Genomic DNA, 21,379 nt, shown 5'->3' with positions numbered 1-21,379 from the left:
TAGGCAGGTCTCTAAATGGGAGCCTGGAAGTACTGCTCAAAACAGGCGGAAAGCTGTTTAGATATGGAAATCTGGACCCTTCACTGGTTAAAGGAGCCTAATTGCAATTTTCAGGGAGAAATTGGTGCAGCATATGGAGAGCATGCTAGTCCCACCATTTCCAGATGCTGAGAGTCCTTAAGGGGACCACTGGAGACTGCTCTGAAAAGGTCAGTTTTCCTTTTATTAAAGACTGCATATAGTGACACCTCAAGTCCCAGCCAGAATGGAGATGATTGGGTAATTCCCCCGTCAATCACGTCTGGAGACTGCACTGCTATGACTGGGATTGATTTTACACACATAATTGGTATAATTAACTATCCTCCACTGACGACATATTGCTGGAGAAATCACCCTACTTTTATATTGTATATGTGAAATAGAAAAAGAAAAGTACTTCACATGAATTTTATTCAGTTTTCAGAAAAATACCAAGATCATAAAGCGCAAAAGGCAAAGAATTTTTTTTTACATGAAATCCAATATATGAAAAAATCAGAACAAATAATGGGTTTAATTCTGTTAAAATAATGAAAGGTCATAATGAAGAGCTAGCGTGTGAGTTCCATTAAAAAAAGAATGTTCTGGAAAGTTAGACACGGAAAAAGAGGTACATTGAGAAGCATCAATATATCATTCCAATTGCAAGGTTCAAATAAAAACATAAGCGTAGAAATTTCTGTTTGCGATCTGAGTGTGTCAGCATTTAATGCATTTTATATGACACACCTCTCTGCTATTTTAACGGAGGCATTAACTTGCTTAAAATAAATGGATTAGTGCCTCTGTTAAAAAAGGAGACAGAGGAAAGTCATACATTTCTTGAGCAATAGTGCGCTAACAGCTACAACATGACATTTCTAGGCTATAATCAATAGGTAACAGAACAATTCCAAAAACTCAATGGGAATGATGCCAATACATGATAACAGGCAGAATATCCCAGTACAACTAGTGCAACACTGTCTGACTTTTGTTAATTCAAAGTAATGTTTCGGACTAAAAAGAAAAGTGAATGATCAGAGAATATGAATTAAGTGACAATGAATTAAAAGGAGTGGACTGTATAGTTCTGTTTCGCTGCACCAGCTGTTATTTGGCCCAGACAGTAATAGCCTTAGTCAAATATTCAAATTCGCTGTTGGTGGTCAGGATGTTTTAATACCTGGACTGTTTCATGCCACTGACACACAGGGGAGGGTGAGATATTCCAGCAGCAAACATGGGCTGTGTGTTTTTTTAAAACAAAAAAAAAGAATAAAACTGCCATGAATTGACTTTGTTGCTTGGCTTAAGGTAATATCCAAAGGTACATATAGCCTGGAAATGGTGACAATAAATGGGTGACCATCTAACAAGCTCGGATGACATTCCTTTGCCAGCTGTTTTACTGGGGGCATGAGTCCACTTAAAATAAATGGACAGAGGAATGCCACCTGTGGCTCAGTTGGTAGCACTCTCAGTCAGAAGGTCGTGGGTTTAAGTCGCACTCCGGAGACTTGAGCGCAAAATCTAGGCTGTCACTCCGGTGTAATACTAAGGGAGTGCTGCACTGTCAGAGGTGCCATCTTTTGGATGAGCCTTTAAACTGAGTCTGCCCTCTCAGGTGGACATGAAAGATCTCTTGGCACTATTCAAAGAAGAGCAGGGGAGTTCTCTCTGGAGTCCTGGCCAATATTTATCCCTCAACCAACATCACAAAAACAGATGATCTGGTCATTACCTCTTGCTGTTTATGGGATGTTGCGCTTCCTACATTACAACAGTGACTACACTTCAAAAGTACTTAATTGGCTCTAAAGTGCTTTGGGACGTCCTGAGGTTACGAAAGACAGTGTATAAATGCAAGTCTTACTTTCTTTAATAAAATACGACAAGCGTTTGCCCACAAATATTGTACAATGTAGTAATTTTTAGGCTTCTATGATTTAGTGCTCCTGACTCAGGGCTTCCCATGATGGGTACGTATATTGGGGATCCGGGTGCTAAATATCTCCTGCTACACGCTCCCATCCCAACACGGGCTGGGATTTTTCTGTATGACTCAGGTATTCTGGATAAATCCGCTGAACCGTTGGTGTGCTGGTCTCTGGAGTTTAATGGGCGTAGAGTTACATCTGCTGTTATGTTTCAGAACTGTTAGAATCCCTCAAAGTGTACTGGCCTCTATCCCCAGCAATAGCTAATCGCATCCCCCTGAATCGCATCCCCCTGAATCGCATCCCCCTGAATCACCCCCTCCTCCTGAATAATCAAATCCCCCTGAATAATCCTCTCCTCCTGAATGACACATGTCTCCGCCATGGTATGCACCAGAGACCTGGTGGTGGTTATCCTCATGGAACATGTATGGGCTATGCATACAATCAGAACTGAAATTGCTCCTCTGCTTTTTCTTCTTCCCATCGTAGCCTTCAGTCTTCATCTTATTTCTACCTTGCTTTGTTCTTTTTCCTTTCTTGCTGGTGTTGGCTCCCATCTTCTTAATTTTGCTGAATGAGACGGTTAGAAAAAAACAGAAGTATCAACATAATTATTGATTATATTAAGCTGTGAATTATTTTTTCTTTAATTTGAGAAGTGAATGGAATGAAGAGGTGGAGAAGGGAGAATGAGGGAACTGAAAGAGAGAGAGAGGACTAGTGAGGTTGAGGAGGAAAGCTCAAAACCAACTTGGTGGTAGAGTCAAAGGTGCAATTTTAGTTTTCCCAAAGTGTTCCTTGCTCTGAGCCTGTCCAAGAGGATGCCCTGGAGAAGAGGCCCGGATCACTGGTAGTAGTTGTTAGGAGTGGAGGGACAACAGCCTGACAGGACCTGATTGATGATTTTCCTTCTCTCCCAGGGAAGAGGGAAGGGGGCAGAGAGTCATGGCCTCAGCCCAGAACCATGATGTGATGGATGAGGTTGGGAAAGCACGAGGGGTTGAAATTCATTTGTGCATTATTTTTAGCCACTGCTTTGTTATTTTAACAAGTGTTATTTTAACAAGTAATTAATCCCAAAAGGTTAAAGGTTTGGCAAAACAGCAGACAGGAATTTGATGTGATCACATAAACCAGTATGCTAAAAACTAGCACCCATGGGAATTTGCATAGGAACATACAAAACTAACAGGCAGGCAAAGACCATCTGGTCCATCAAGCCTGCCCCACACAGTCGTGATATGCGAAGCATCATGATTAGACAGCCCCTTCCCACAGCAGCCATGTAATCTCCTGGGTGAGGCAACAAAAAAAGATAAAAACCCATAGCCAATTAGGGAAAAAAATCTGGAAAATTCCTCTCAGACCTAGGCGATCAAAAACTAGTCCAGGAGACGACACTGACCATGCTTACATTGCCTGATATCACACCTGCTTTTTATAAGACGTGATCTCCACTCCAGCCAGGAACTGGTCCAGCTCTCTTTTGAAAGTTTGCAGAGAGTCAGCACTCACTGCACAAGCCGGCAGCTTGTTCCAAAGATCTACTATCCTCTGGGAAAAGAAGAATCGCGTAACATCTAACTTATACCAAGCGATTATTATTTATTAAATTGTAATAATCGATCAATAGGAACACAATCTAATCCTTTAACTATTTTGTGTACCTCTATCAAATCACCCCTAAGTCTACACATTTCTAAAGTGAATAGGCTTTTTAAGCCTCACTGAGTATCTAAGGTTTTTTAAGATGGGAATAATTCTCCAGTACAACAGAAACAGCACACACAGGAACTTGATGTGAGCACACAAACCAGTACGCTAGCAACAGCACACATAGGGATTTGATGTGAGCACACAAACCAGTACGCTAGCAACAGCACACAAAGGAATTTGATGTATGTACACAAACCAGTACAACAGAAACAGCACACACAGGAATTTGATGTGAGCACACAAACCAGTACAACAGAAACAGCACACACAGGAACTTGATGTGAGCACACAAACCAGTACAACAGAAACAGCACACACAGGAACTTGATGTGAGCACACAAACCAGTACGCTAGCAACAGCACCCACAGGAATTTCAACCCCTGTGTGAATAATCACAGGAAATGAAAGTGGCTCTGATAGCAACTGAAAGCACTGACTCATGCTGAAATATGAAGGTCTCTCAGCAGGGAACAGTGCTTCATGGGAGCACAGGTTGGAGATAGGGCTGCAATACTGTCGTGGCACTACTTTGACACATCCTCCTTTGGAATGCAGCTCCCTCTGGGAATGTGGGATTGGTGAATTTACCCAGCGTGCTAGCAGTGCTCCAGTACCTAGTCCAAGGGTCCATCTTCACGTGTGAGCCTGGGCAGTGGGGCTATTTGAACGTGTGGTGCAACACAGTCCAGTTGGATCCTGTATTTACCTTATGTGCACACACACACACACACACACACACACATTCCAGCAGGGGTTACAGGATAGTGATTGTGAATGTGAACCCTGACTGTTGTTTCCCCTCCCTTGTCTACGGTCACTGAGGCCACATATGGCACAGCTTGGCTGAGGCTGAGTGACTCAGTATAGATTGAAAATTGAACCTGTGATCATCCTGGTCAGTATGGTTTAGTTCCACCTGGACAATGTCTTTTCCAACCAAGTCAACAGGGGAATCTGACAATTGGGAGGCTTTTTAGTAGATTTCTAAATTAGCCTTCCGATATTCTAGTTTCAGGTTTCACAATAGCATGTTTTAGCATCATGAGCTTGTCACATTTATTTGTTTAAGTCTCTCACTATTCCCTGTTTCAGTTTGTGTTTTGCCTTACACCATTCCCTCATAGATGCTAACCTACAAAATTCAGAAATGCTGTTGAAAATCTTCAGAATGCTGACACAGCCCCCCAAAATTGGGGGGGGGGGTAGCAAGTTCTCTCTGGACAGGTGAACTAAGATGGGCCAAATGGCTTTACTCATCTTGTGATCTTGTGGCAGGATGCCCAAACTTTCAGATCAATGGGCTGGGTAGCAATGGACCACAAAGGCCTGGATTAGGGACTTAATCAACTCTAAGCACAGCTTGAAATTGAGGCCCCCCTTCTGTTCCACCACATTCAAGTCAACTCAAGCATATCTCAGTGATTATGAGTAATCAAGCAGCAAAGTTGTCAGAGCAGTTTCAAAAGTTTAACTGGACCAGCCATATTAATATCATGGCTACAACTGCAAGGTAGGGGCTGGGTACTCTTAATCAGTGGTTCATCTCCTGACCCCACAAAGCTTCTTCACTACCTACAAGGCTCAAGGCAGGAGTGTAATGGAATGCTCAACGCTCACCTGGATGGGTGCAGCCACAACAACACTCAAGAAGCTCAACACCATCCAGGGTAGAGCAGTTTGCTTGATTGGCACCTTGTAAAGTAAGCTCAATATCCACCCCTTCTGCCACCTGTATCCCTTCCCCTGCAGTATGATCTACAGGATGCAGGTACTGTTCAAGTAATTCACCAAAGTTATTCAGTTATACCAAAGTTAGATGGAAATGAAAGTCTAATCCAGTTGTCGGAGCAGTTCCAAGGTGAAACAACCAGATAAAAGATGAAAACTCATTCTTTTGATTTTATCCACTGATACATTTCTGGAAGGATATAAATTGTTTAGAGACCATATCGGGAGAAAAGGAGGTGGGTGTGGCAATATATATAAACTCCAGTATTGAGGAACAAGTGAGAGAGGATATAAAAAAGGAAAGGGCAGACACAGAATCACTTTGTTTAGAATTACTAGATGATAACAAGTGTAAACTATTACTGGGGGTATGATATAGACCCCGGGCCAGGGTGAAAGCTTTGATCTGGAACTGTGGGGTGCAATTTGCAAAGTGACTATTAACGGACCAACTATAGTAGTTGGAGATTTCAACATACCAGAAATTGACTGGGACAACAATGTCTCTACTGGTAAGACAGAGAAGGAATTTCTAGAGTTAATGGAAGACTGTTTTATGTCTCAGTTTGTAAAAAAGCTAACAGGGGGAGAAAACATCCTGGATTTTATTATGAGTAACAAGGACGATCAAATCTCCAACACAAAGGTGGGTGAGGCTTTAAGTAGTAGTGATCATAATGTGATCACATTTGACATTACAAGAATTGGAGAGGTTACTAAAACCCAAACAAAATTGCCAAATTTTAAGAGGACCAACTTTGTGCTTGAGAAGTCTTGTCAGAGTGGGCCTGGAAATTTTAAAATGGCTTGGAGAGTGGGAGAACTATGGAGTTCCTTCAAGGAGCTGATCCTGAATGCAATGGGCCAATCTGTGCCCACGCGAAGCAAAGGTACCAAGGTTAAACGGGACTACCAAGCAACTCATAAAAAAGAAAGAAAAAGTATTTAAGGCCATGAAGGAAAATAGATCAGAATTAAGACAGATTCAATACCATAAGGCATGCCTGGAGTGTAGAAAAGGCATCAAAAAGGCAAAGAATAAATATGAACTGGATATGGCAAGAGAAGTGAAGAATAATAATAATAAAGTTTTTTAGTTAAATTAAGATAAAAAGAAAAACGAGGGATGGAGTAGGGTCACTGAAAGTGGGACCAGGTGAGGGCATGACAATTGATGTTACACAGGCTGCAAAAGTGCTAAATATGTTTTGTGCCTCAGCCTTTACCAAGGAGGAGACAGGTAACTTATTTGATCTGGAAAGGGAACTTGAGGGTGATGCAGAGGTAAGTTGTAACATTATTTACATTACTACCAGCATGGTTGCCAGACAGCTGTGTAACCTTAAGGTAAATAAATCCCAGGGGCCAGATACGATGGATCTGGGGATCCTTAAGGAAATAAGGGAGATAATTGCAAGAACTCTGGCACAAATCTTCTAGAAATCACTGAACACTGGAAAGGTCCCTGGGTACTGGAGAAAGGCAGAAGTTACTCCTATTTCTTTAATTGGTAGCAAAAGTATCCCAGGAAACTACAGACCAGTGAATTTGACATCTACTGTGGGTAAAGTTATAGAAACCCTTATTAAAGATAAGATTGTGGAGCATGTGGATAGGAATAAAATCCTAAAAAGAGTCAATATGGGTTCATGAAAGGGAGGTCTTGTCAATCTAACTTACTGGTTTTCTTTGAGGGTCTGACAAAGGACCTTGATAGGGTTAAGGCAGTGGATGTGTTGTACTTGGATTTCAGTAAGGCCTTTGATGCAGTTCCTCTCGAAAGGCTGGTACTGAAAATAAAGAAAGTGGGAATTAGTGTAAATATTTTACAATTGATACTTAATTGGTTGATCAATAGAACCCAGAGGGTGGTGGTACAGTGATTGTCATCAGCCTGGGAGAACGTTACCAGTGGGGTCCCACAGGGGTCTGTTTTGGGACCTCTTTTGTTTAATATCTTCATAAATGATCTGGAGCTAGGAGTCACAAGCACAATGGTTAAATCTGCAGATGATACAAAGCTAATGAAGGTGGTAGACTCCAAAGCTAAACATGATGAACTACAGGAGGATTTGAATATACTTAGGAATTGGGCAGACAGGTGGCAGATGAAATTCAATGTAGAGAAATGCAAAGTGCTTCACATGGGATCAAAAAATCCAGGAAGGGACTATTACTTAAATGGAAAGAAAATAATGTATAAAGAAAATGAATGATAACGGGGGATTGACAATAAATTGAAGCTAGTGCAACAATGCTCAGTGGCAGTGAGTAAAAGATGTTGGGGTGTATTAAAAGGTCATTATTGGGCCAAAATAGTGAGGTAATCCTGCCACTTTATAAATCATTAGTGCAATCGCATTTAGAATACTGTGTACGGTACAAAAACAATATTGCAGATATTGAAAGGACACAGAAGAGAGCAACCTGTATGATTGAGGGGCAGGAGAAATTGGATTATGGGAGCAATTATGTTAATTCGGCATGTACTCACTGAAAAAGAGAAGGTTGAGAGTTGATATGATTGCTGTTTTTAGGATTCTGTAGTGACTAGATAACGTAGATCATGACAAGCTGTTTCATCTTGACCAGAACAGTAGAACCAGAGAACGAGGTCTGCACTTGAAGGGGGTAAATTCAAAACTAATCTGCGGATGTAGATTAGACATTATTTCAGAGAGCGAGTGGTAAATCTATAGAACAGGATAATTAGGGAGGCGATGGGTGCAGTTAGTGTTGATTCATTCAAATGCAAGTGACATTTCTTTCAGAAAATAATATTTTGGGATACAGTATATGAGTAGTTTGAGACATGACGTGTGGTAAGTGTGGCATGCTTGAGAGGAACAGGTGACTTTGGATCTATAGTTTCCTGGTCTACATGGCCCTGGCACCAATTTGCATGGAGATACGCAGAGTACAATGTGAACTAATGGCTTACTGTGTTCATAGGTTTAATATTTACCTTTAATTCAAAGTCACTTAATTCAAATTATCTGCTAATTTTAAAATTTTCAAGCACAACATTTTGCTGGTTTATTTAAATTGCTTAATTCGAATTATTGGATAATTCACCAGACACAAATAATTTTAATTACATAAATCCAGCTATCGAGCATTATTAAAATTGAGGTTTACCAGTAAAATCTCAGGCTCTGCAATTATACATCGGATATCAGTGAGTATTAGTCTGAAATTCCTCTTTACGTTATTTAGTGGAGGTGTTAACCTATTTATTTTAAGTGGGTTAACACCTCTCCTAAGAGAGAGTGATTTCAGACCAGCGTCCACGACACCACACAACCCTGCCACGGTAACCTCTGCAAGACATGCCAGATCATCGACACAGATACCACCATCACACGAGAGGACACCACCCACCAGGTGCATGGTTCATACTCCTGTGACTCGGCCAACGTTGTCTACCTCATACGTTGCAGGAAAGGATGCCCCGGAGCATGGTACATTGGCGAGACCATGCAGACGCTGCGACAACGGATGAACGGACACCGCGCAACAATCGCCAGACAGGAGGGTTCCCTCCCAGTCGGGGAACACTTCAGCAGTCATGGACATTCATCCACCGACCTTCGGGTAAGCGTACTCCAAGGCGGCCTTCGAGACACACGACAACGCAAAATCGTCGAGCAGAAATTGATAGCCAAGTTCCGCACCCATGAGGACGGCCTCAACCGGGATCTTGGGTTCATGTCACGCTACACGTTACCCCACCAGCGAACAAATGTTATCTGTTTTTAATATAACGGGTCAGTTGCTGTCTTTTCTATGTTTCTACCTCTCTATCTCTGTTTTTTTTTTGTTTGTTGTTTTTTTTTGGTGATTTGTATATTCTGAGACCTTGCAGGTAACACCTGTCTGTCTGCACACTGATTGCCTTGGCAACGGGCAGTTGAAAAAACTGTCTGTAATCACCAAGCATTGTTCTGTGAATTATAAATGCGATTTCATTTCGAGGATTTCATTTCGTTCACCTGAGGAAGGAGGAAGCCTCCGAAAGCTTGTGAATTTAAAATAAAATTGCTGGACTATAACTTGGTGTTGTAAAATTGTTTACAATTGTCAGACCAGTAAGTTAAGTATCCCATGCGTAATAGGGCCTATGTGCTGTAACAACTTGCAAGATCGCAAGATAAACTTGCTGGTCTTCCAGTGCAAGAAGCTGTCCTCGACCGAGTGTTGCAGACTGGCACATTCCAAGGTCCAGGATTACGTGCTCAGGGACGCACTGAGGCTGGGTGCGGCCGCCGCAAAGGCTCTGTGGGGAAAGGCAACCATTTAGAGCCTTCCCGCCATTGTATACCGAGGGGCTGCAATCAGGGAAAAAACCCCCGGGCAGAATGTAAAATTCAAATTGATGTAATGTACCTGTAATGAATCTGTAATGTACCTGTAATGAATCTGTAATCAATAATCTGTATTGAGTGTAATGCAATGAGTCACCCTAGAGTGTCATGAACTGTAATTATGTACAATGTGTTCATTGAACTGCACTTGATGTAACCTGCAAATTGTATAATCTGTATTGTGTATGTTTGGAATGTGATATGACAAGTGTATTGTATGTATTGCTGCAAATTTTATGAATAAAGTATATTTTATGAAAAAAAAAGATCGCAAGATACTTACGGATGAGGAAGGCCATTTGGCCCATTTTATTTCATCCATCCAGAACAATCCTGCACTCCACCCCCCTCCCCCATTGCTGCATCTAATTGTTTCTTAAATTATTCCAGGGTTTTCCTCTCCATCACTCTGCCTAGAGTCCATTCCAGGTGTTGATCACTGTCTGCATGAAGAAGAACTTCCTGATATCAGTTGTAAAGATAGCTTTTACTAGTTTGCACCTCGTCCCCTTGTCCTACTTGCACAGTTTAATTTAAGCCATGATGTGGAGATGCCGGTGATGGACTGGGGTGTACAAATGTAAGGAATCTTACAACACCAGGTTATAGTCCAACAGTTTTATTTGAAAATCACAAGCTCACTCACCTGACGAAGGAGATAATCTCCGAAAGCTTGTGATTTTCAAATAAAACTGTTGGACTATAACCTGGTGTTGTAAGATTCCTTACATTAGTTTAATTTAAAGTAGTGTCTGGATTAACCTTCTCCATACCATTTACTATTTTATTTACCTCCATAAGATATCCAAGTTTTTGCCCTGAATCCCCACACAGTTTTGAGCTTAATCAGTAAACTTCCATGTAGAATTTTATCAAATTCCTTTTGAAAGTCTAAGTACATGTCATAGGGTTCATCACAGTCAATTTGGGTTGTCACTTTCCCAAAGAAATCAAAGCAGGAATTTTCCCGTCTGAAGTTGTGTTGACTGCTGCTTGCTGGGTTGCTGTTATCAAATACATTCATTTAACAATAAGGTTATTCTCTCTCTCTCTCTCTGCTCCAGCCATCCGTTCTACACAATGCAGGGGCCAGTGCTTCATTCCTCAGCAGGTCTGCTTTCAACCTACAAGAGGCTCCAAATTATACTTTGCTCCTGTAACAATCTATTATCTCAGCTTTGAAATTAAGATTTGGGATAATCGCGCACAGACCCTCAAAGCTGGACTGAAAGCGAACGTTCAAAAGCGGCCGCGTTGTAACTCACCACCCACTGCTAACTTTCCAACCCTCTCCTGCCGTTTAGTCACTTGGGGCCTCTTCTGATCTAACACCAAGGCTGCTCCAACTCACAACAAACAATACACATTAACACTTACCTATTGCAGAATTCTCGATCCCCGGTCGATGTTACTTTGATTTCCCTGTGCAGACACTCCACTTGTTGCCAAGTTTACTGTCAACAATATGTATCCGTTTCCTGTGATTGAGGACCAAAGAAGGTACCGTTACCAACAAGGCAAACCCACACACACCCTAAAATGGCAAACAATGCACAGTACGTGTTTAACTGACATCTCAGGGAACCAGTAACATCACCTCACCTACCCAGTATTTACTGTGGGTCAGAAGCAACGACTTGGAGCAACCTCGAATACTCAAATCAATTTCAGTGAGTTGAGAAAATCTCTTTCTCTTAACGCGTCAGTGGCAAACAAAACCTCCTTCATTTACCAACTGGAAGTCAAAATATCAAAGCACCCCCACCCCTATCAGCACCTTATCACCAGCAAAAGTACTAACAACTCCTCCAAATTATTTTTGTAAACAATTTTACAACACCAAGTTATAGTCCAACGATTTTATTTGAAATCTACAAGCTTTCCTTGCTTGTTGTAAAATTGTTTACAATTGTCAACCCCAGTCCATCACCGGCATCTCCACATCAAATTATTTTTAAAGGTGTCTGATGGTACTTTAATTTTTTAAACCTGGTGTCAGTACTTATGTCAGTCTCCCCTCCTTTCCTGAACATACTGATTATTACTGGGGGGCAGCCCTCTGCTACCTTGCACAAGTGGACATTCTTCAACTGTGAACCTAGACAGCCGTTGGCAGCCTATTCAACCGTGGGGGTCATTGCAGCTCAGCTTAGTTGTGCCCTCAGCCATTCTGCGCACCTGTACTCTCCAACAGGGCCATTAAACAGCAGCCATGAGCAGGAACTTTGGCATTAGAATTATCAGAGCCACAGTAATCTCCTGGACTAGTTTCAACCCTCTAAAGGGTCAGAGAGGAATTCCCCAGAATTTTTTTCTCCCCCAAATTGGCCTGGGTTCTTCATCTGTTTTATTGCCTGGCCCAGGAGATCACATGGTTTAGGGTGGGGTGAGGAATGTATATATTGTGATACAATTGTGTGAGACAAGCTGGATGGACCAGATATACATAAAAGGAAATGCTGAACTGGCTGGGGCTCTGTTCTCTACAAAAGAGAAGACTGAGGGGTGACCTGATAGAGGTCTTTAAGATAATGAAAGGGTTTGCTAGGATACATGTAAAGAAAATGTTTCCACTTGTGGGGGCGTCCAAAACTAGAGGTCATTAATATAAAATAGTTGCTAATAAATCCGATAGGGAATTCAGGAGAAGCTTCTTTACCCAAAGAGTGGCAAGAATGTGGAACACGCTACCACAAGGAGTAGTTGAGGTAACTAGCGTAGACGCATTTAAGGGGAAGCTAGATAAGCACACGAGAGGGAAAGGAATAGAAGGTGATGCTGATAGGGTTAGATGAAGGAGGAATGTAGGAGGCTTGTGGAGCATAAATGGCAGCATAGACCAGTTGGACTGAATGGCCTATTTCTGTGCTGTAGACTTGATATAACTCAATGAGGGTCTTTTCCTATCCGTCATTGTTCATGTGTTTGTATTTCACCCTGCAACCTGAGAATGCTGAGGATCACTCAATAAGTCTGCACTGCTCCTTCAGCTAAGATAGAATCATAGAATCATAGAAGTTTACAACATGGAAACAGGCCCTTCGGCCCAACATGTCCATGTCGCCCAGTTTATACCACTAAGCTAGTCCCAATTGCCTGCACTTGGCCCATATCCGTCTATACCCATCTTACCCATGTAACTGTCCAAATGCTTTTTAAAAGACAAAATTGTACCCGCCTCTACTACTGCCTCTGGCAGCTCGTTCCAGACACTCACCACCCTTTGAGTGAAAAAATTCCCCTCTGGACCCTTTTGTATCTCTCCCCTCTCACCTTAAATCTATGTCCCCTCGTTATAGACTCCCCTACCTTTGGGAAAAGATTTTGACTATCTACCTTATCTATGCCCCTCATTATTTTATAGACTTGTATAAGATCACCCCTCAACCTCCTACTCTCCAGGGAAAAAAGTCCCAGTCTATCTAACCTCTCCCTCGAAGTCAAACCATCAAGTCCCGGCAGCATCCTAGTAAATCTTTTCTGCACTCTTTCTAGTTTAATAATATCTTTTCTATAATAGGGTGACCAGAACTGTACACAGTATTCCAAGTGTGGCCTAACTAATGTCTTGTACAACTTCAACAAGACATCCCAACTCCTGTATTCAATGTTCTGACCAATGAAACCAAGCAAGCTGAATGCCTTCTTCACCACCCTATCCACCTGTGACTCCACTTTCAAGGAGCTATGAACCTGTACTCCTAGATTTCTTTGTTCTATAACTCTCCCCAACGCCCTACCATTAACGGAGTAGGTCCTGGCCCGATTTGATCTCCCAAAATGCATCACCTCACATTTATCTAAATTAAACTCCATCTGCCATTCATTGGCCCACTGGCCCAATTTATCAAGATCCCGTTGCAATCCTAGATAACCTTCTTCACTGTCCACGATGCCACCAATCTTGGTGTCATCTGCAAACTTACTAACCATGCCTCCTAAATTCTCATCCAAATCATCAATATAAATAACAAATAACAGCGGACCCAGCACCGATCCCTGAGGCACACCGCTGGTCACAGGCCTCCAATTTGAAAAACAACCCTCTACACCCACCCTCTGTCTTCTGTCGTCAAGCCAATGTTGTATCCAATTGGCTACCTCACCTTCGATCCCGTGAGATTTAACCTTATGTAACAACCTACCATGCGGTACCTTGTCAAAGGCTTTGCTAAAGTCCATGTAGACCACGTCTACTGCACAGCCCTCATCTATCTTCTTGGTTACCCCATCAAAAAACTCAATCAAATTCGTGAGACATGATTTTCCTCTCACAAAACCATGCTGACTGTTCCTAATCAGTCCCTGCCTCTCCAAATGCCCGTAGATCCTGTCTCTCAGAATACCCTCCAACAACTTACCCACTACAGATGTCAGGCTCACTGGTCTGTAGTTCCCAGGCTTTTCCCTGCCGCCCTTCTTAACAAAGGCACAACATTTGCTCCAATCATCAGGCACCTCACCTGTAGCGGTGGATGATTCAAATATCTCTGCTAGGGGACCCGCAATTTCCTCCCTAACCTCCCATAACGTCCTGGGATACATTTCATCAGGTCCCGGAGATTTATCCACCTTGATGCGCGTTAAGACTTCCAGCACCTCCCTCTCTGTAATATGTACACTCCTCAAGACATCACTATTTATTTCCCCAAGTTCCCTAACATCCATGCCTTTCTCAACCGTAAATACCGATGCGAAATATTCATTTAGGATCTCACCCATCTCTTGTGGTTCCGCACATAGATGACCTTGTTGATCCTTCAGAGGCCCTACTCTCTCCCTAGTTACTCTTTTGCCCTTTATGTATTTGTAGAAGCTCTTTGGATTCACCTTTGCCTTATCTGCCAAAGCAATCTCATGTCCCCTTTTTGCCCTCCTGATTTCTCTCTTAACTCTACTCCGGCAATCTCTATACTCTTCAAGGGATCCACTTGATCCCAGCTGCCTATGCATGTCATATGCCTCCTTCTTCTTTCTGACTTGGACCTCAATCTCCCGAGTCATCCAAGGTTCCCTACTTCTACCAGCCTTGCCCTTTACTTTATAAGGAATGTGCTTACCCTGAACCCTGGTTAACACATTTTTGAAGGACTCCCACTTACCAGTCGTCCCTTTGCCTGCCAACAGACTCTCCCAATCAACTTCTGAAAGTTCCTGTCTAATACCATCAAAATTGGCCTTTCCCCAATTTAGAATTTTAACTTTTGGGCCAGACCTATCCTTCTCCATAGCTATCTTAAAACTAATGGAATTTGATCACTGGTCCCAAACTGATCCCTCACTAACACTTCTGTCACCTGCCCTTCCTTATTTCCCAAGAGGAGGTCAAGTTTTGCCCCCTCTCTAGTCGGGCCATCCACATACTGAATGAGAAATTCCTCCTGAATACACTCAACAAATTTCTCTCCATCCAAGCCCCTAATGCTATGGCTGTCCCAGTCAATGTTGGGAAAGTTGAAGTCCCCTACTATTACCACCCTATTTTTCTTGCAGCTGTCTGTAATCTCCTTACATATTTGCTCCTCAATTTCCCGTTGACTATTTGGGGGTCTGTAGTACAATCCTATCAACGTGATCTCTCCCTTCTTATTTTTCAGTTCTACCCATATCGACTCCGTGGGCGAACCCTCGGATATATCCTCTCTCACTACTGCCGTGATGTTCTCCCTAATCAAGAACGCAACTCCCCCTCCTCTCTTACCTCCTGCTCTATCTTTCCTATAGCATCTGTACCCTAGAATATTTAGCTGCCAGTCCTGCCCCTCCCTTAGCCATGTTTCAGTAATAGCTATAACATCCCAGTCCCATGTACCCATCCATGCCCTGAGTTCATCTGCCTTGCCCATCAGACTTCTTGCATTGAAATAAATGCAGTTTAATCTAGACTTCCCTTGGTCTTTGCCGTGCTTTCTCAGACCATTTGTCCGGTCATGTTCTGTACACTCTCCCTTATTGCCTTTTGTTTCTGTCACCACTTTACTTCCCACTGACTTCCTGCATTGATTCCCATCCCCCTGCCACTTTAGTTTAAACCCTCCCCAACAGCACTAGCAAACACTCCCCCTAGGACATTGGTTCCAGTCCTGCCCAGATGCAGACCGTCCAATTTGTACTGGTCCCACCTCCCCCAGAACCGGTTTCAATGTTCCAGGAATTTGAATCCCTCCCTCTTGCACCATCTCTCAAGCACATATTCATCCTAGCTATCCTGTCATTCCTACTCTGACTAGCCCGTGGCACTGGTAGCAATCCTGAGATTACTACCTTTGAGGTCCTACTTTTTAGTTTAACTCCTAACTCCCTAAATTCAGCTTGTAGGACCTCATCCCGTTTTTTGCCTATATCCTTGGTACCTATATGCACCACGACAACTGGCTGTTCACCCTCCCCCTCCAGAATGTTCTGCAGCCGCTCCGAGACATCCCTGACCCTTGCACCAGGGAGGCAACATACCATCCTGGAGTCTCGGTTGCGTCCGCAGAAACGCCTGTCTATTCCCCTTACAATCGAGTCCTCTATCACTATAGCTCTGCCACTCTTTTTCCTGCCCTCCTGTGCAGCAGAGCCAGCCACGGTGCCATGAACCTGGCCGCTGCCACCTTCCCCTGGTGAGCCATCTCCCACAACAGTATCCAAAACGGTATACCTGTTTGAGAGGTGGATGGCCACAGGGGACCCCTGCACTACCTGCCTGCACCTCTTACTCTGCCTGGTGGTCACCCATTCACTTCCTGCCTGTACTGCCTTTACCTGCGGTGTGACCAACTCGCTAAACGTGCTATCCACGAGTTTCTCTGCATCGCGAATGCTCCACAGTGAGTCCACCCGCAGCTCCAGCTCCGAGATACGATCGGTCAGTAGCTGCAGGTGGACACACTTCCTGCACACATGGTCGGCAGGGACACTGGTAGTGTCCATGACTTCCCACATCTTGCAGGAGGGGCATATCACGGGTGCGAGGTCTGCTGCCATGATTTGCCTTAGCTTAGTTACCCCTTTTAAATTATGTTGAAATTTGAAAATGTTCACTTAAAAAAAAACCTACTGCTATAAAAGCTGTTTAGTTTCCCAGCTCTTATTTTAAACCAATGCCCTAATTTAGAGAAGAAAAAAAAACAATAATACTCACCAACCAATCACTTACCTGCTGTCCTGTGACGTCACTCCTTGGTTTTCTGTTGTTGTTTTTGATCCGTTCAGGTCCGCCGCCGCTCTGGTCTCAGCCATGATCTAATTGAATGGCAGAACAGGCTCAAGGGGCTGAATGGCCTACTCCTGTTCCTATATTCCTATGATCACTGGCAAAGAACCCTGCAGGAAGACTGAAGAGGGCTGTGAACTTTTTTCATTCTCTTTCGCCCACCCAGGGATGAATATTTTGAGTATAGAAGATTAAGGGGGGGATCTAATTGAGGTGTTTAAGATGATTAAATGATTTGATAGGGAAGATAGAGAGAAACTATTTTCTCTGGTGGGAGAGTCCAGAACAAGGGGGCATAACCTTAAAATTAGAGCTAGGCCGTTCAAGGGTGATATCAGGAAGCACTTCTTCACACAAAGGGTAGTGGAAATCTAGAACTCTCTCCCCCCAAAAAACTGTTGAGGCTGGGTCAATTGAAAATGTAAAAACTGAGATTAATAGATTTCTGTTAGGTAAAGGTGTTAAGGGTTATGGAACCAAGATGGTTAAATGGAGTTGAGATACAGATCAGCTACAATCTAATTGAATATCGGAACAGGCTCGAGCAGCTGAATGGCCTACACCTGTTCCTCTGTTCCTAAATTTATCAAAACCATTTTTTCTTACTCATTGGTTTCATGGTACACTTGAGCCAACTACACTATCACAACTTGAATTGTGAGAGAGGTCAGTTTTTAGGTCTATAGGTGCTGGGTTTCAGTGTTGGAACCCGTGCTACACCCCATCCAGGAATGTAATGCATTTTAGACCAGGTGAACAGGTTTTTCAGCAAGTGAGTCCATAGGTTGAAGCCTTCTGGTATAGCGCTGGCACGAAAACTGACTTGTTGCCAGGCAGGTTCTTTCTTGTTTCCGCGCATAATTTATGAAGCCGTAATATTTTGATTGCTTGCGGTTGCTGGCGGAGCACTACATTGACACCTCCAGGTTTCTTGGCATGACTGTGCTCACACTGGGAGCAGTGCAGATCAGAGGGTTGAGGCTACTAGCTTGGTCCTGAGTTCTGGGAACTAGTTATGTTCGAGATTTGGGGAAATGGGGGGGCGGGGGGGTGGAAGGTCCTCTATAACTAATGGTAAGCATGTTGTTTCTGAAATTCTTTGCCATTTGTAGATGAAACACACAGGAGTGCAAATCCTGACACTGGAGGGTTTTTCAGCAGGAATGGTGCACTGAACGTTTGGCTTTGAACGTATTTAAATAATAAACATTGAGCTCCTGTCTGCACGGAATGGCTGCCCATAGGAGCTCGCAGGCTTACAACCAGAAAATTAAAGTGCTGCTGTAGCTGTTTAAAGGGTTGCAGCCATGTCAGTAGTTTTATTTTGCTGGCAGATTGTGTCACAGTGTTGGTGTTTATTCTTTGTCAGCTGTGGCTCAGTGTGTAGCACTCTTGCCTCTGAGTCAGAAGGTTGTGGGTTTAAGCCCACACCCCAGAGATTTGAGCACAAAATCTAGGCTGACACTTCAGTGCAGTGCTGAGGGAATGTTGCACTGGCAGAGGTGCTGTCTTTCTGATTAGACATTAAACTGAGGACCTATCTGCATCGTCTACCCTCTCAGGTGGACGTAAAAGATCCTACGGCATTCTTTTGACGAAGAACAGGGAAGTTATCCCTGGTGTCCTGGCCAATATTTATCTCTCAACCAATAACACTAAAAAACATATTATCTGGTCATTATCACATTGCTTTTTGTGGGATCTTGCTGTGTGCAAATTGGCTGTTGTGTTTCCTACATTACAACAGTGACTACACTTCAAATAGTACTTTATTGGCTGTAAAGCGCTTTGGGACAGTCCTGAGGTCATGAAAGACGCTATATAAATGCAAGAAATTATTATTATTAATGCAAAGATATATATTGAAGCCAATAAATACTCTGAATCAATTCATATTGAGTAAAAGAGTCAAATATTCATGCTATTTGTAACCAATGAAGGATTCCTGAAAGTATACGGGCATATTTATGTATCGTGCCTTTGAGATACTGATGCTTGGAGTGAGACAAGTGGTTGGCACTCAAGGGCACCCGACCCAGAATAGAATCATCCAAATTGCTGGCAGAGTGATCGCTCTCTCAGATGAGACATTAAACCGAGGCCCTGTCTACCCTCTGAATGTAAAAGATCGCTCGGCACTATTTCACACATTTTTCCCTCAATAAAGACTGCCAAAAACAGATTAACATTTACCTCATTTGCTGTTTATGGATTATTGCTGGACACAAAGTGGCTGCTGCTTTTGCTTACATAACAACAGTGACTACACTTCAAAAGTAATTCATTGGATGTGAAGCTCTTTGGAATGTCCTGAGGATGTGTAAGGCACTATAAGTGCAAGTACTTTCTTTCTTTAAATGGAAACTATTTCTGGTTATAGTATAATAAAGTAGAGAATATGGCATTAGAGAAATATCCAGTCAACTTTTCTTGTGGGTGATACATTTATATTGTCTTACTAGCTATGACATATCCTTTATTTATTAATAAAACTTTATTTCAAAAAGAGATTAACTACACATAGACAAATTATTTACAAATCCAAATATTTGACAATTAATAATCAAAAAACACATTTTTTTCATCCTTTATTTATAACACATAGGGTAGATTTTATTACCAACTGTAAGTCACTTCCTAATGGTTATGAACTGGTGAACAACTGCCTGAAAGGTAGTAATCTCATTTGAATAATTATTCAGAGCACCAGGGCAGCCTTTGGCAGGTCTAGGGAGGACACTAGTGGTGGGTGAGGAAAATTGCATGAAGTGAAATTTAAAGGGATAGGGATTATTAAAGGTGAGTGTCACAATGGGGGATAAAAAAAATCAGAAAGCCTTTGGAGTGTCTTAAAAAGCATCTCAACCCATTACTGGTTTTTGCTGAGGCTGAAGGAGATTAAGAATTGGGAGGCAAAAAATGCAGGAATGGGAACCCTAGGTGCAGGCATGAGTCTGCAGACCAGTAAGCGAGCAGCCCAGCACCCAAAACCCTTCTTCGATTGCTGCTGAATTTGAGGTTCTGCAAGAGGGGTTAGCCTCTGTGCTAGTCAATGATATGATCCCCATAGGTCAGCGTTGGAGCATGCTTTTAAAGAATTGCAGTTAAGTTTGAGCCTACAGCTGACCGTTTGTGCCAGAGCTATGCTATATGGTTGCTGCAGTGGTCATTGTACATTGTACATCTGGAATTAGTTAAGTTAGTGAACCCGGGATTGAATCTGGTACCTTCCAGCTCTGCATTCCTCATCTACTTATTGTGTACATCTGCTGAGCTAACAGGGAAGCTCTGATTAATATTTGTAAACATTAGTACAAAGAGACTAATTTCTAGGTCTAGTATCACAATAGTGCAAAGTTATTTTAATTTGTGTTGTCATTCAGATGAAGCACGTAAGAGTACAATAAGATACATGTAGATATGTGTTAATTACAGATGAATTTGATAGTTTTTCTGCAGTTTGGTGTTACGTATTGGGGTAAATTTGCTTTCAGTTTCCATACTGAATATTAGTAGCAATCACTATTAAACCCTGAAAGAGAAACAGATGAATTATTAGATCAGAGTTATTTTCACATCTTCATACCTCACACTGTTACATGCTGAATGCAGTTGTAGACTTTGAGGGTATCATCTGTTGTGGTGCCTGATATATTTTTTCCCGTCATTTCCCTCACCCACCTTTCAAAAACAAAAAGGATAGGTGGGGCAAACTGTTGCCAGGTCTCTACTAATATTATTTTTAACAGCCCATTAGGAGTTGCTTGAGAACGACATGGGCCACCTTCCGAATTTCTTCTAGTCCCTGTGTGGAAGCACCTCACCTCCATTGTGACAGCATTTTTTCAGTCATGGTGAAACTGGGAATTGAATGTTTGGCACGACGCAGATACCACCATTCTGTGAACATCATTTCGTCCCGTACATCTTTAAGCAACATTATTTAGGTTGATGCGAAATATAACCTTTTAAAGAAGTAATTTAAAATCACAAAAAACATTTAAATGCCCATGATTGTCCATTTTGAAATTCACTTTTTCACAATGTTAACTGAACGTAAGGGTAGGGTTGTTCACTCTGGTTGGAGGTATTCCTGGAGGTTTCATCAAATGACCTTCCGTCTCCCACTGCCCCACCTCCACCATTGGTCTACCAACACATCCATCGTCACAGCGCACCACCTTTCCAAGCCAATTGAGAAGTGAACAGACTCTTCATTACTCGACTTGTGTAAGGCAAGGGTTAAAACCCCTTGAACATTATGAATTTAAAACCTACTGGACTTTTGGACATTCAAGGGTTAACTGTACCCCTTTGGACATTACATCGGGATTAAGGAAAGGGTTAACATTGCCCTTTTGGGCATTAGGACATCAGTTTAAAACTGGACATTTGGACATCAGTA

At 42.5% G+C, this 21,379-nt stretch overlaps 1 protein-coding gene and 1 long non-coding RNA gene across 4 annotated transcripts in view; both read right to left on the bottom strand.

The window, feature by feature from the left end:
* Positions 1-436: 436 nt before the first annotated feature.
* Positions 437-11,510, bottom strand: LOC137335318 (uncharacterized). 3 transcript variants are annotated; one of them, XR_010966391.1, is made up of 4 exons: positions 11,376-11,510; positions 11,151-11,251; positions 7,090-7,199; positions 437-2,534 (listed from the first exon to the last, which is right to left on the bottom strand). It is a non-coding gene; the product is annotated as an uncharacterized lncRNA (long non-coding RNA). The 3 variants fall into 3 exon arrangements; XR_010966390.1 differs by having other exon boundaries at positions 11,380-11,510; XR_010966389.1 differs by lacking the exon at positions 11,376-11,510 and having other exon boundaries at positions 11,151-11,319.
* Positions 11,511-19,449: 7,939 nt separating this feature from the next.
* Positions 19,450-21,379, bottom strand: part of LOC137335316 (bactericidal permeability-increasing protein-like) — a 50,042-nt gene continuing 48,112 nt past the window's right edge. Inside the window, exon 16 of the mRNA XM_068000633.1 lies at positions 19,450-20,506. Within this exon, the coding sequence (XP_067856734.1) occupies positions 20,465-20,506 (42 nt within the window). The 3' untranslated portion in view covers positions 19,450-20,464. The remainder of the gene's footprint in view (positions 20,507-21,379) is intronic.

The sequence above is a fragment of the Heptranchias perlo genome, chromosome 19 (genome assembly GCF_035084215.1).
Source record: "Heptranchias perlo isolate sHepPer1 chromosome 19, sHepPer1.hap1, whole genome shotgun sequence".
Taxonomy (NCBI): domain Eukaryota; kingdom Metazoa; phylum Chordata; class Chondrichthyes; order Hexanchiformes; family Hexanchidae; genus Heptranchias; species Heptranchias perlo.
This window is presented reverse-complemented; position numbering and strand designations above follow the sequence as displayed.